This window comes from Primulina tabacum, chromosome 18 (genome assembly GCF_025594145.1).
Source record: "Primulina tabacum isolate GXHZ01 chromosome 18, ASM2559414v2, whole genome shotgun sequence".
In the NCBI taxonomy this organism is placed as follows: Eukaryota; Viridiplantae; Streptophyta; class Magnoliopsida; order Lamiales; family Gesneriaceae; genus Primulina; species Primulina tabacum.
In genome coordinates, this window is record NC_134567.1 from 22737963 (window position 1) to 22754272 (window position 16310).

The 16310-nt window shown below is 34.8% G+C and overlaps 1 protein-coding gene across 2 annotated transcripts; it reads left to right on the top strand.

The window, feature by feature from the left end:
- Positions 1-4143: 4143 nt before the first annotated feature.
- LOC142533343 (katanin p80 WD40 repeat-containing subunit B1 homolog KTN80.4-like) lies at positions 4144-15785 on the top strand. Of its 2 annotated transcripts, XM_075640082.1 has the most exons (18): positions 4144-4516; positions 5314-5444; positions 5781-5898; positions 6000-6226; positions 6599-6701; positions 7326-7396; positions 7531-7605; positions 7689-7832; positions 7931-8156; positions 8316-8837; positions 11425-11490; positions 11604-11695; positions 12994-13119; positions 13880-13954; positions 14090-14202; positions 14825-14941; positions 15062-15130; positions 15215-15781. In XM_075640082.1, exons 1-18 carry the CDS (start codon positions 4483-4485, stop codon positions 15276-15278), a joined length of 2373 nt encoding a protein of 790 aa, XP_075496197.1. In that variant the 5' UTR covers positions 4144-4482; the 3' UTR covers positions 15279-15781. The 2 variants fall into 2 exon arrangements, with proteins under 2 accessions (XP_075496197.1, XP_075496196.1); XM_075640081.1 differs by having other exon boundaries at positions 15062-15785.
- The last annotated feature ends 525 nt before the right edge of the window (positions 15786-16310 follow it).

Here is a 16310-nt window from a genome sequence, read left to right on the forward strand (position 1 = left end):
GCTTGAATATCCTTTAATATTCCAAGAATTTCTTCTTGGTTTTCAAGGATTTTTTCAACTCGTTGAGGTACAAAGTATAGCATATTGCCATAATTTTGTACCATTTTCTGGATTTTCCTAAGATCTGAAGAAAGCTTAGAGGAATCTGTTACTATCTCCAAAAACTTATTAGATTGAATCATAAGTTTACCTGTGGGTACTGTAGCGTCCCTTGCTTCTCCTGATATCTAACCAAGGTTAGATGCTCTTGTATGTATTCCAAGATATTGGAATAGTTCTTGTAAATTATTTTTCTCGAACCTGAGTTCGGATTCATAATTTTTTCGAAATTATCCTCCTCAAACATTTAATTACATTGTAATAATATTTGTATTTTTGAAATAATTTTACCTCGACTCTGATACCATTTTACGTCCCAGAAAATCAATCATTAGAAAATACACTTATAAGAGGTATTTTTGTCATTTTTAACCTTTTAAGGGAGTTTAAAAAAATATTTTTAAGTGTAGGGAGTTAGAATAAATTTGAGTTGAGTTTTAGAGATTTATCTACAATTTACCCACAAAACAATGCATTCATAAAATAAAAGAGTATATTAGTTTTGAAATAATAAAAGAACGACAACGAACATGCCAAAGGCTCTAGTATATCATAGCAAACACAAGCAAGATCATCCCCATTACTATACTCCACCATCCAACTAAAGAGATCTACCAAGTCGTCCTGAAAACTAGTCAATCAAACCGGGCAAAAGTTATTTTGAACATTAACTCCATTGAGGCAAACATATACGTAGGATCGAGCGATTGTCGTTTTATTAAAAGTTATAATTGATAGTAACAACATAACTTAAGTCTTTTAAACTGTATGATATCTCAAACACCATGTTTCGATTACTCTACCCAGCAGAGACAATTATTGCACCCCAACAATCCTTCTATCAATAATTGCATTCTTTGCAATTATTGCGAATCGAACTCGTGACTTTGACACAAGTTATAAGATTGAACGTTTGCCGCTTTACAAAAAACCGTCACGCCCCGAAACCGAGACGTGCCATCGACGTTGTTTAACAATTTAAAATCATGTAACAACAAGCCACATAGTACATCAAATAGCCAAAAGTCAGTCTATTACATAAATCAATAATTGTTTTTACAATGTGATTAAAACGAAATGCGGAAGCGTGAAACACGATAATATAACAAAAGACCGAATGACAAGACTTGTCTTGAATTGGATTAGATTCATCAGCATCCCCAAAAATTTTCTTGTTTTTTATCTTCGATTTGTTCTTCGTTCTTATCTGGGGAGGGAATGTAAGGGGTGAATATTTGGGAAATACTCAATAAATGAGAGTCGATCAGGGCATAACAAATATCAATGTTATAATTATACGAATACGTTATCATAAGTTCAATCATAAGCATGTTGAATCGAATACGAACAAGATACAAACATAACACTGAAAATCATCTCATTTCCAGGGTTTACTGATCAGTCTCCTATATGTTACTCTTCTAAGGGGCGAGGCCAAATGAATAGTTATTATATCTCACCGCATCAGGGTCAAAACATATCAAATATCTGAATTTTCTTATCATTTCTAATTCGAATCATTACAATGCATTTCACATATTCAAACATGCTTTCATATATTATAACTAATATCAACAACAAATTGTTCAAGGATTTTCATAACAAATAGGAACAAATATATCATGCCGATCGAATTTCAAGAAACATAAATAATGTATTTTTAAGCAAATGTTGACATACTTACGAAGGAAAAGTATAGCAAGTGTACACTTATGAACGGTGGAGATCAGATTTGGAACGAATAATGTATTTCAAGAACATAAATAATGTATATAAATCAAGTAGTACACTTATGAAATGCAAGTGTACGTAAAAGTATAACAAAAACCCACTTACTTGAAAGATTGTTCCAAAATTTTGGAATGAACAAGTTGGAGTTTGACACCGAAAAATCAGTCATTTTGCAAAAATGTTTGCGCCTAATGAACCGTTGGATCGATCTGAATTTTGGATATGTTGCTCAAAACACTGTGTATGTGTATTATGAACGGTGGATATCAGATTTGGACGTGTAAAACAATGAGAAAAACTTTATGAAATTTGGCAGAATTTTTGGTACCCGAAAATTGCAACTTTTAGATAGAACTTTTGATGTTGTTTTGGTGTGATTTCACTCATTCTTTTGCCACTATTTATAGGCATCAATGTGACTTTAGATCTTCCCCCTCCATGTCAAATGTTGCATGGTTTATGACATGTAATAACTAATGTGACTTTAGACATTCCCCTCATGTCAAAGATTGCATAGTTTATAACATGTAATAACCAATGTGATATTAGGTCTTCCCCTCAATGCCAAATGTTGCATGTAATTTATCCTCCTCCATGACATAATTCATCTTCAATGCAAAACTAAAATCAACTTGGTACTTTGTCTCTTTGTATAGTAAAATTTTGGGCCTTCACAAAAACTGTATAACAATTCAATCATCAAATTTCGATTGTTTTATCGATCATGAACAATTATTCACCTATATTGCTTATATGTTTGAAGATTGAATTCATTACTTCTTGATTTTCACTTGTTTATTCATTTTTAATTCTAAAAAACATATAACTATTCGAAACGGTTCATTAATTTTAAATTCGAAAACGCAACTTGAAATAATATTTGAAATTAGCACTACACGACGATTCATTTCGATATTAAAAAAAAGCCCACTCAAACCATCACCCCTACCAACGGTTTGTTTGACCACGTGCGTCAAAATTTGACACATATCAACTCATCAATGATTTTGAAACAATATCCATATAAGTAAACTCGAACAAACCCCTAGCGAACAACTCCACAATGCACGAATGATAGTTTCAGCCTCCGAGGGACATTTCGGGCAGTCCTCATTCACTCGCCCATGTATTACTTAGATGTCAAATACTTCAATTTTTTGTTGATTTTTTTTCCTACTTAAACGAATTCACGATTTTGTTACAAATGGCACCACACTACTTATCATCACTTTTCCTTATTTCAAATATATATATATATTGAATATTTTTTTAATATGTAATTAATGGTAAAAAAAAGTGAGAGAAATTTTTTTTATCGTAATTTTAGAAACACGAGAAATATTATAAGATTCAAATATAATTTTCACCATACATAAATTATAAAAAACTTGTTTGAGACAGTCTCACAGATTGTATTTTATGATAGGAATATCTTATTTGGATCATCTATAAAAAATTATTATTTTTTATGCTAAGATTATTAATTTTTATTGTGAATATCGGTAGGGTTGATTCGTCTCACAGATAAAAATTCGTGAGACCGTCTCATAAGAGACCTACTCCTATAATAAATAGAAAATTGTTACCACACTAAGTATAATTCGATCAGTGTAAAAATTTGAATGAAGTGTGTAAAAATAGGTGCCAAACAAAATTTGGTGACATTTTCAATCGTTGCCCCACCAACAAACATCCCCACATCTGAATTTCGTTACATGGTCTTTTTGAATTAATTTGTAGCTTCAAATAATTTAATTAATTATATATATACAAGTTATCTAATAAAAGATTCAATAAAATGATTTAATTAATTATGTGTTTTTAAAATATTAAATAAATTGATATAATCCACACAATTAATTTTTCTATGATGGGTCGAAAAACTTGGGGCATAACAGTATCACAAAATATATATAATACACATATTTTAGATCTCTTTCATTCTCTCAACTAATGCAAGAATAATGTTGTTGATTCTATGTTGATTCATAACTCCAAACGCTAGATGCCTCGATCAATAATTGATTATGTATTTCAACGCATTCACGTAAGTTAATATATTTGAATGAAAAATTATTTTTAAAAATATATATTCAGGAAGAAAAATCGTGTGAGCTTTGAAATAAAATAAGTAAAAATTGAAAGATTAATATGAACACAAATACAAAACGTATGATCCCAAACCATATATTTGAAAGTTTTAATTAACTGTACTATTTTATTGTAAAAAAAAAATCGAGTAGCAAATCAAATTAATTTTTTTTAATAAATTTCACATTTTTAAAAACTTGTTATTATAAGTTTCCAGGAATCTTGAATGTACCAATTCAAATAATCTAGCAACCCCCAAAATATTTCCACCAAACGCACCCAAATTCAAATATCTGTCTGCGAAATCAGCCACATTTCGATCTTCCTCGTCCCCAAAACACCTCCAAAGTCTTCCGAATCGACTCGCTGTTTTGTTCTGATTCCGCCCCGCGAGATTGGGAATCGGAAGTGAACGAGTCGAAGGAATGTGAATGGGGGTTGGTGCATTTTGGATCTGGAGCTGATGGATCCTGGGTCCCATCTATAGCCTGAGTCTCCACTCGATCAAGTGGAATTTCTGGGCTAGTTTTTTTTTGGAGGTTGGCATATAGGGGTTCCGCAATGACGACAACCACCAAACGAGCTTACAAGCTACGTATCCTTTTTACTCTAGTTGATTGTTTAATTAAACTTGTTGGGATTTGATTTGGAAGAGAAATGTAGCATGATGTGGTTATATAGTTGGATCTGGTACACCCTATTTTAATTATTACTTATTTTTTTGTCAAGCTGCCGTGGTTACTGATTCTATCAATACGCGGTAACGTTTGTTATTTGTTCATCACTCTAGCATGATTTTGGTGCTTATTGAGCAAGTAAGCTTAAGCTTTTGTAATTAAGAGCATCTGGTTATTTAGGACTTATGAACTGGAAAATTTTAATATTTATAAGCTAAAAAGTATTTGAGTTAAAATCTGACTTCCATTGATATCACACAACTGTTGTGTACATCGTGCTAGAGAATATGTGCATTACACACTATAGCAGAAGTCTTGTTGATATTTTGAGTGTAGAAATCTTGTATTAGAAAATCAAAATGGCAATGTGACGAAATAAGTCATGGTTCACACACTATGTAACCTTTAGACAATGGTATATCTGAGTGTTTTGTAGAATTTTTTTTAATTTTATTTGAACATGTGATTGATTGGGGGCCTCAAGAAGTGCCTGTACCGAGAATGTTGAGATTAGTAGTTGACACCATTGACCATAGATATGGTTCAGCTAGTCGAATGACAATCGAAGAACATCTAATGAATTTCCAAAGACAAGTAAAAGCATCTAATAAAAATCACTAGGAATTTATATTTGCCGAAAAGATAAAAGTATCAAGATTGCTACCTTCCAAACCGAATTAACGAGCAAACTCCTTGACTGTGTATTTTCTGACAGAGGAATTTGTAGCCCATTCTTTAAGCGTGAACTGCCTAAAGATTGGGAAAAAATCATCAAGAGTTCTTGTGACTGGAGGAGAAGATCATAAGGTCAACCTTTGGGCTATTGGGAAGCCTAATGCCATACTGGTCAGTTCGATTCTCACTTACATATTTCTTCTCAGAGTATTCCTATTTCTTCTACTCTACCTTTTTGCGTTTCCGTGAGTTGCATCATTTTTTCGTATCTCCCAATTAAAACCACTTGATCATGCTTAGGTTTAGCCGTTTAGTATGTACACGGCTGAGGGTGGGTAGTTCATGAACCATTTTTACAAAAACACAGCATAGATGTAGCTGATGCTCCACTATTTCACAGGATTATTATTATTTACTTTCTGACAAGTAAAATAGCTGTGTAAATGATAATCGATGAATTCCCTGATTTTATCTAATTTGGTGTTATATTCATGGTTAATCACATAGAGTTTGTCGGGCCATACGAGTGGAATCGATTCAGTTAGCTTTGATACTATGGAGGTGTTGGTAGCTGCAGGTGCCGCTAGTGGTACAATCAAGCTCTGGGATTTGGAGGAGGCCAAGAGTATGCTTTCTGTTATCCAGTTTATTCGATGAGTTGCATTTTTATCCCTCTTTTTGAAAAACAAACCATTGCTGTTGATTTTTTCCTCATGTTTTTGATAGTCATTCGCACTCTCACTGGTCATCGATCCAACTGCATATCACTGGACTTTCACCCTTTCGGGGAATTCTTTGCATCTGGATCTCTGGACACAAACCTAAAAATATGGGATATCCGTAGAAAAGGGTGTATACACACTTACAAGGGTCATACTCGAGGTGTAAATGCAATCAGGTTTTCACCTGATGGTAGATGGGTTGTTTCGGGTGGAGAGGACAATTCTGTGAAGGTTGGACTATTATCTCCCAATTTTCTTGTTTGTCATTTTCCATTTAAAATTTACAGCTTTATTTTTGCTAATTAACAGAAAAAAAGCATTTAATTTCCTTTATGTGACGAAATGTGAAATTTTCTTTTCTGCTACCTGATATGAGTTTCTGTCTTTTCTGTATGCTGTATCAAATCGAATAATCTCGATTAGCATATATCAAGGGGTCATTGTTGTGCTTTATCCTATTCATTGACATTATTCGTTCTCTTTTTTAGTTTTTTCTCATGTTTTTGTGTCTTTACTGTGTGAAATCTCAAGATGTGCTACCTTTACATTGATTGGATTCTCTCATTGTTGTTCCATTTCTCAACATGATTTCTGATATGACAGCTGTGGGACTTAACTGCCGGCAAGCTTTTGCATGATTTTAAAAGTCACGAGGGGCAAATTGAATGCATTGATTTCCATCCTCAGGAATATTTGCTGGCCACAGGTGGTAAAATTTATTGTTGAATTGCTAGATCTGCAAGTTTGTGTTATTTTTAGTGTTCTATATGTCAATCTATTTGATTGCTAATATGTCCCGCCACTTTGCAGATGACCACCAGTGAACAAATAATATCGCTTTGATATTTTCTGAAACGGTGGATGTGTCAGAAGTGCTATTGATAGTCCTGAGATATTGCTATCTAGGACATTCTATAGGAGTTGTAATAAAGCATATTTACTGTAGACAAATAATACCTCCTTTTTACAGGATACACAGCGCAATTCCTTTATGTGTCTTAAAATTTTATTATCATTTCTTCAGAAATTGTTTAGAGAATGCAACTTTGAATGCAATATCTCCACTTTCCTGTAGGAGAGGGGGTCCTTTGCTTAATAGAATATTAATTTCTGATTTTAAGTTAATCAAGGGAAGAAATAGATAGCTACTGATGGTTTTATGGTTTTGGGTTCCTTATTCAGCTTGTGTTCCATTTGTCATCTATTATCATTCTGTTGTCTGTGTCTATAAATTGAAAGATGAAGTCTGAACAATTATTCAAATTTGTATCTTCCTACAAGTTGACAGTCCTTTTAATTTCTGGCCACCCTTTTTGAAATGCTATGGCAGGTTCAGCCGATAAAACAGTTAAATTCTGGGATCTTGAAACTTTTGAGCTAATGGGTTCAGCTGGACCTGAGGTTAGCTCTTTTTTCGTCTAATCTCATGCCATGCATTTTACCGTTGACGTGTTTTTCTTCAGGTTTTGTGAGCTTTGTATTCAATGTTATTATATGAGCATCAAATGACTATTGTTCATGTGTTTGAAATTTAGCCCACAGGAGTGCGTTCTATGACCTTCAATACTGATGGCAAGACCCTGCTATGTGGTTTGCATGAGAATCTAAAAGTAGGCCTATTTATTTCTATTCTGAGATAATGCACCAAGTTTTACCTGGCGCTTCTGATTTTGACTTGATGTTAATGGCGTAGGTTTATTCATGGGAACCCATAAAAAATCACGCTACTGTAGATGTGGGGTGGTCTAAATTATCAGACATGAACGTTCATGAAGGGAAGCTTCTTGGATGTTCCTTCAATCAAAGTTGTGTTGGAGTATGGGTTGTTGATATTTCGGTAACAATCAACTTTATTGCTATTTCTGAACTATGAATCTTTAAATTTTTTTATTTAAAATTAATCGACGTTGTTCTTCAACTTTGTGATGCATCTAGCGTATTGAACCATATGCAAAGGGCAGTACTGCTGGATTAAATATTCACCTTGAGCCGAAAACTCATTCCGGTGGTTCAACAATATTGAAGGAAGATCATGTAAAGGACGGCTTGGGAAGACTTTCAGTTTCATACAATGCCAGTTCTGTGAAAGAGACTAAATCTATCACAAAGTTTTCTGTCCAGCAAAATGCAGAAGTTAGTAAGGATTTCAAATCTCTTTCATGTAAGTAAATCTTTGACGTGTTTACTTTTTCAATATTTGGGAATATTTACGTTTTCTCTTATTACTCGTAATTCTTTCATATTTTCATCAAATTTTCTTCATATATTCACTCATTTCTGGGGTTATATTAAATATTATTTTTTTATATGCTTGTTGAAGCTACTGCCAGTGCTCCTTGCACCCCTCAAAGGACAAGTTTAAATGCTGTTTCCAGACCAACTCAAATAAATTCATCAGAGGTGGTCAATGCACCAGCAACAAAGCGGCAAACTGCAAAGGTCCAATCCATAGCTAATATCCCAATGTTAAACAAATCCGATGTGATACCAGTGCTTGTGCCTAGAAATAATCCAAGGGTAGAACAAGGTACTGAATCTAGAAAGGAAGGAGGTTCAGTGAAGACACTGCCTTTACCAGTGCAGTCAAAAACACAAGATCTTCGAAAGTTTCCAAATGTCAGAGACAACTTGGAGATGCTGCATTCATCTCAGCCTGATAATGAGATCCCGAAAGCCATGGATTTTAGTGTTCCAGACAGGAATATTATTACTGGAGTTAAGAGCTCAATCACTGTGATCGCAGCAGCTGAAAGGAAAGGAAAAGACGATAAGCATATTAATTCTGGAATATTTGGAACAAATGCAAACACTGATGCCCAATCCACATACCAGCATGAAAGTTGTATGTATTATCACTGATCTACAACTTTGTTGCCTTTTTTGTATATTGATAAAAGTCCCCCATATCCATGTCTTATAGCTTGTTTATTTGTTAAGATGATGGAAAAATAGAGTATCTGAGTATATTGAAGCAGTTCCAAAAACTTAGCACCTGTGAATTGCTTCATTCATGAAACAGCTAATGATGCCTCATGTGGGAAGTGGACAGGGGGAGTTGGTTGGGATAATGTCATATTAGGGGTCAAATGTCACTGTTTACCTTTCCAGAGGGATCAAAGTTGTCCTCAGACTTTTCAGATGCTCGACAAGCTCTCATCCTTGGTTTGATGATTTATATTTAGTTTTGTTGGATTTATACAGTTTGGGATGTGGCAGCGGGTGATGAACATTAGGCTTGAAGATTCAAGCTGGCAAGTGAACATAGGACAAAGAATGATCAATCTTATTGAATTTTTATTTATGGGGTTTAAACTTTGGCGTGATTCAGTGAAGCATGATAAAAATGAGGACAGTCACTTGCATTTATACTGCATACGGATTTCCTATGACTTCTGAGACTACCTCTGGATTCTGTGTACTTAGTGTAGTTTCCAACTCATACCCTATCCCATGATTGGAAACAGGTGCCTTATGTAACCTATGCAAGGCTACAAGGCATCTTATTCTTTACTGCTACAACAGAGAGGCAAAGGATCACATACCTAAGTTTCCAGATGCTAATACTTAGAATAGTGAACAGATGCCAGCCCAAAACTAATTTATAATTTTAAAGGTTATAAAAATCCTTGCAACCACGCTGTACAGGAAGAAACTCGAAAGGATGCATTGGTTAATCTTAGAGTAAATCATAAGGTAAAAAAACTTCTTTGTTTTTAGTACATAAAACCCCCCCAAAAATACCTAGGGTTTGATGCTCATTAAGGCTCACCAGATCAGTCGACATCACATTCAGATGATGCTTCTCTGGTCCAACTCTAATGATCTAATTTATCTTATAATAATGGTCGAAAGAGTGAGTTCCCAACTCAATAAATGAAGTCAGTTCACTTTCTATTGGCTAAAAACTGTTTTAGCCTTCATGATGTGTATTTTTGAGCAAAAAACGTTTTTTTTTGGGTAAAGTTTCTGGTCTAAATAAAGTATGTCAATTGAGGTAGTATAAATGCAGCAAAAGAAATTGCAAAATCAAAAACCATTTCAGGGTAATCGAATTAGAGAAAGTGGTAGGTTTCTTGATCTGATAATCAGTGATAAATCTAAGCTTGTCACGTCACGTTCAGATGCCCATGGAAGTTTATTTCCCGTATATACCGACTTTTAAACAGAGAGTTTCTATTAAGGTGAGAGGAGGAAATAAGGTTAGATTTTGGGAGGATAGATGGTGGGGGGGACTCTTCGTTCAAAGATAATTTTCTAGCTTTGTTTCGGCTATCAGCATTTCATAATCTGCCTATATCATTTTTTGTCTGTTTTGATAATGTCACGTGCAATCAATCTTGGGATTTTCATTTTAGAAGGGTTGTGAGAGATGAGGAGATTGCTCAGTTGTCAGAGTTATTAGGAGCTTTAGATGCGGTTAGGTTAGTTGAAGGGGTAGATGATTTTATTGAGTGGAGCGGGGATTCTTCGGGTATTTTCCCAGTCAGATCATTCTACGAGTCTTTTTTCCCAAACAATCTTTTTCCTGACTTTCAATTATTCCATGCTATTTGGAAAGTTCCCGTTCCAAACAAGATACAGATTTTTTCTTGGACAGCTACTCTGGGTAAATTACCAACCTCGGAGATGATTCAAAAAAGATGTCCCGGAATTGCTTTGTGTCCCAACTGGTGTGTTCTATGCAGAAATGATATAGAGACTCAGGATCATATGCTCATTCACTGTCCATTCACAACATCATTGTGGGCCAGAGCTTTGCAAGAGCTTCGGTTGGTTTGGGTTATACCTAAGGCAACAAAGGATTTATTCAATATGGATTTGGGACAGCCAACTGGTAACAGAAGAAGACTTTTTTGGCAAGTCGTGGTTCATTGCATTTGTTGGACGGTTTGGTTGGAAAGAAATCAAAGAATTTTCAAAGAGATTGAGGCAAATACAGAAAAGTGCTGGGAAATAGTCAAGATTAACATTGCTATGTGAATTGGCACTCATAAAGATTTCACGAATGTCTCCATTTTAGATCTAATGAGAGATTGGGAATATGTGTATCATTAAGTTATCTTCAATATTCTGTGCTACATTACGACAGTGAACTACTAATCCACTGATGTACTCTTTATTACTTTAATATTAATGAAATATCGTTTCCTTTAAAAAAATATATATATGAATTCTAAGCCGCTTCATTTTAGTTCAGGGTGTATGTGCTTCATGTGTAACCATGTTAAGTAAGACTGATGAATTTGATTTATTGACTTCTAATCCTATTGCCAAACACGCCCAGCTAGTTCTTTATCACCTCTCCCTGCTTCCCTAACGCCTTTTTCACCGTTGAGTTTATGGATCGACTATCAATTTAAATTCTTCAGATAAGTCAGACGTGCTAGAAAAATGGCTTTGCCATAATTGATTTCAATCAATGTTCACAGATGATTTCTGTGGGGCTGATAGTGACGTGATCGTAGATAGACCTCATCTGGATAGTCAAAAAGGAGGTACAGCTGCTTTTGGTTTTGCTTAATACGGACAATTTGGTTCTATCTTTTTTGTTTAATTTACAACTCACAGTATGCAGTTTGAAGATGGACAATTTTTATTTTAATCATAGGTAGAACAAATTCGTTGGTCTCAAGTTCGGAGCAGATGGATAGGAGTTCTCGTTATCGAGGTCTAGCTTCGTCCAACGCCTCAAGGAGATTAGTAAGCACACTCCAACTTGTTTGCAATGATTAACTTCATGCAAATCTTGCTCTGAAATAATGGACTAGAACTCTCTCTTTCTCTCTCTGTTTCCACATATCTACATTCTGGTGAAGTTAGGAAACAATATTCTTTCATTCTCTACTTTTGCCAAAACACTTGATCTTTTTCGGGAACGTTTTCGCTTCCAGGAAACATAAACATGCTATGTTATTTTCAAGTTCTTTAATAAAAAATATTTTTCATTCAACTTTCAACTTCCTCAATACAATTATTATTATAATTCAAATATTCACCTCTCCCAAAAATAATTCTACTTTTCTATTATATTCTAATTCAAACCACTATACTTTATGGTGCATTTGACCTAACAGGCTAATATTTTTCGCTCTCTGATCATTTAATGCTAAATTTTTTTGTTTGAACAGGAAGTGGACTTTTAACTCAATTTCATCTCATTTTTTAGAGTTGAACTTCAACTTGTTCTTTGAAGTTTGAACATGAGTTTTGTTTTGATGTTGTTCAAAATAGAACAAAGTTCACAAACTTATACTCCAATATGACATATAATTATTATTTTTTTGACTAAAAATAAAATAAAGAATATGAGAAGAAATGCTTTAAATTTGCATATCGATCATTAAATAGTTGTATTCGTTACTATATATGGTACATGGCAAATTTAGAACCGAAGTAAAAGTTTGCAACTGTTGAAAGCTTTTAAATGATTGTTTTTGTGCTTGAGCTATGCTCCCGATGGACTTTGAAGCTGTTTCTTGCGGGGAAAACTGATTGTTTTTGCTGTCACGGTTTCTTTTCCTTTTCCTTTTCATTAGTGTAGCTGGGTGGTATTTGCAGCGATCAGTTTGTTAATTACTTCAAACTATTGCTTTTTCAAACTTTCATTGTATGTGGTCATGTGTTTTTGTGCTTTTCTCTTGAAAAGACAGCTGGTTGAAATTTGTGCATGGAATAAAGTTTTCACTCGCGGCTTGCCTAAAAAGCATTTTTACCTTCACTTCTCCCATATCATACCACCAGCTTAAAATCAGGGCACTTCAGTTCATTATGCGATCCAATTATTTCTGGTTCATACAATAGCGTTATTTTTTAAACAGCTTGATGAAAACATGTAAATTTCATATGGAGGTTTCCCTTTTTTTTTCCATCTATTAGTGGCATCTGCTACATCGCTCAAGGCTAGTAGTATGATGTATGGTTAGATCTGAATGCTTCACCTTATCTCCACGTACTCTGGAAATAATTGACATGTTTTTTTATTCTCATCACCACAACAGAGAGGCTACCCTTTACCCGGTGGAGATGAGTCAGTTTCTGCTAGTGATGAGGATACTATTGCTGACTTGATGGAACCCCACAATCAATTCGTCGGTTCCATGCAATCTCGTCTAGCCAAACTACAGGTTTATCTTGTGGTGACTACTTTGTGGAGTCTTGTTCTATAAGTTCAACCCACCTTATGCTTTTGTGTATTTGTGTGCTCTTTTCATTGGATTATCAACCTGATTCCATCATATCTGAAGATACGTAACTATAGATGTAGACAGACACTACGTGCAACCTTTTCTCGTATGTACACAGGAAAACAAGAACTGGGTTTTTCTTTCTGGTTGATTTAAGAATAACTTCAATCTGCTTCAGAAAAGTTGTTAGATGAAGTAATATACATTGACGTCTCTCTTCCTCCTTGAAATACTCTCGTGGAAATAAAAGTCATTGCTTGGGGATATCTTGGTTCCAGAAGCTTGAGCTGACCGAAGTACAGATGACTGGGCTTTGAAATTCCTGGCGCTACTTGCTTTATAAAGTTTGAATTACGTGATTGGAAACTCCATTCATGGGCCACATAACAAGTAGCTTATGCTACATTGTAACTTAGTTATCTGCCATATGTTCTTTGCCGATGGGAGTCTTTTTTCTTTATTTGTTGGTGATAATAAATCTTTGTGGAGAAGGTTTTGTTGAAACCTCTTTTGCAAACATTTATCATGTTATTGCTGAACTTACATGCATTTTAACTCATGAATTTGATGCTTTTGTTACAGTACCACGACAAATAATCAAATGTGATATATATTTTTCGGAATAAGTATAGCATGCTTTGTGAGTGTTTGATTCTAGAAAATGAAATAACTCTTATTTTGCGTGGCACTAATTCTGCAGGTAGTCCACAGCTACTGGCAAAGGCATGATATCAAAGGTGTTCTTAGTGCTATCAGCAAAATAAGTGATCATAGTGTAAGTGTTATTCTTCCAATATTGTAGATAGAAGCAGCTCTTGTTTTTTGCTTTACCAATAGCAGAACAATGTCCAATGCCATCTTCATGTTGCCTGTGCAAGCAGTGGAGTACTTATATTTCCTCGTAATGCAGGTGCTTGCTGACGTAATGAGCCTCTTGGCAGAAAAGATCGATATGGTTACATTAGACATTTGTGCTTGTCTTCTGCCACTCCTTACCGGACTGCTTGAAAGTAATATGGATAGGTAAATATAACTCTTATAAAAATCTTTAATAACGTTTCTATTTCATCCCATTAACATTGAATGTTACCTAGGTTAAAGAATGTAGTTTCTTTTTAGTAAAGCAGGGCCTTTTTTTGTTGAAAATATAATTAAGAGGTTTATCTTTTATTTAACATCCAACCTTTTGTAGATTCTGTATGTTTCTGAATTTGGATTCGATTAGCAGAAGGGAATAATTTTGAGAACTGAGGATTTCTTGAAGGCCCGAAAATGCTTTAGTCATATATTTTTGTGCTGCAGAACAAGTGGGACCTGGGGGAAGAAAGATGATTTCAGGGACCTTTTTGCTGGATGCTATTCATACTTAATGCTAGATGTTGCATCTTATGTTTGCTAGGGTTATTCTCTTTGGTATTCATGTTAACGTGATGGTTTTCATCAGCAACACAATGTTTAGTGGATGAAAAAGTGACCACTGTACCTTTTGGGTAACATTGTTTGGCGCTGGTCGGTCTCTTATTCGAATGATAAGATGAATGCATACATCATTTTATTCATGCAGTTGGCTGTTGTCCATGATGACCCAAAAACATTAGATCTGTTGTGATTGTTATATAGAATCTGAAAACCTATTTTTCTTTAGGCATCAAGAAATTTCATTGGGCATGCTTCTAAAGCTGGTCAGAGTATTTGGATCAGTGATTTACTCTTCGTTATCAGCCCAATCACCTGTTGGTGTAGATATTGAGGCAGAGCAAAGGTTCAGTTGGTTCATTCCTCGATTACATGCTTGTTTCATTCACTAATATTATTTGAAACATTGATAATTATGTAATGTATCTGATCGGAAGACGTTTCCCTTGCTTTATATTGTGGTAAGGCTGGAGCGTTGCAATCTCTGCTTTGTTGAACTTGAGAAAGTGAAGCTCTGCCTGCCCGCCCTTACGAGGTATGGATTTCATGTTTCACATGAAGGTTATGCAAATACCTTGGCCATTCTGCGTGGTTTCAATTCTATTTGCCAATTTTGCAGGAGAGGGGGTTCTATGGCCAAGTCTGCGCATGAGCTGAATCTGGCTCTTCAAGAAGTTTCATGAGTAAATCATTAACATTCATTACACTATACACTGGTCAGTAGCTACGATTATTTTTACGGTACTGCAAATTTGGTGTTATGCTTCTTTCAAACTTCTGGCAGCCTGTGTAGATTCATGCCACCACTGACCGATTATTCTTTTAACTCGAATTTATTCGATTCACAACCTTCTTACTCTACAGTTAGGCCTGACCCGCAAATTTGTATTACCTGTCTGTCTAATTGCATTGTTTGTCTGACCCAAAACGTCTCTCGACTTGCATCTCTATATGTAGTTGAGAGAAGCTTGATGATATGAATATTTATGTACTTAGAAGATGAGAGGATCGCAACTTAGTGAAATTTGTACAAACTTGATTTATTTCTGTTGGATATTTTATAAAGTTTTCTCACATTTGGTTGAAATTTGTGGGTCAAATATGTAACGGAATCAGAAGGTCCCTCAGTTGTGCTATTGTCCTTGAGAGCATATGCAATGTGATTGTGTATTCACCTTTTTATTCCTAATTTCATTGTATTTCTACCAGCTTAGCTATAATAATAGCACAGTTTCAGATAATTTACGACTCATCACATTATTAATTTTTCGAACTCTGTCGGGCACTAATCATGCTACATTGGAAGAGAAATATTCCATCCCCACATGTCATATTATAGGATGTCTTAGTTCTAAGTGAATTTTTGCAGAATTCTCCCATATTTTCACATTATATCATATGTCCTGTAAAAGGGTATTACTTCATATGGAACATTAACTGCAATTGAAAGTTGGATCTTGCCTATCATGGTTAATTTATATACATAGTTGGTAACTTGTTGTAGTGGTGGTTAGTTATTTCATCTGAGTTGCAGCTTGTGATATTCCAACTGCGTCCTATTTACGAGAAGATAATGTTAGTTTGTATTATTAAATGTGTACACACACACTCTCGAACTAGACCATAAAATTAAGTCGATTATTTTTAGAACAGAATTTTCATGCATAAATATCATATTTTATAGCAGTGACTTGTCAGCCACATCCGTTTTTACA

What these genes read in the sequence shown, in the direction of transcription:
- LOC142533343 (XM_075640081.1), top strand. Translation starts at nt 4,483, where the DNA reads ATGACGACAACCACCAAACGAGCTTACAAGCTAC. An exon ending in GGAATATTTGCTGGCCACAG is followed by an intron (nt 6,702 to 7,325) that starts GTGGTAAAATTT and finishes ATGCTATGGCAG; the next exon opens with GTTCAGCCGATAAAACAGTT. An exon ending in GTTTGCATGAGAATCTAAAA is followed by an intron (nt 7,606 to 7,688) that starts GTAGGCCTATTT and finishes TTAATGGCGTAG; the next exon opens with GTTTATTCATGGGAACCCAT.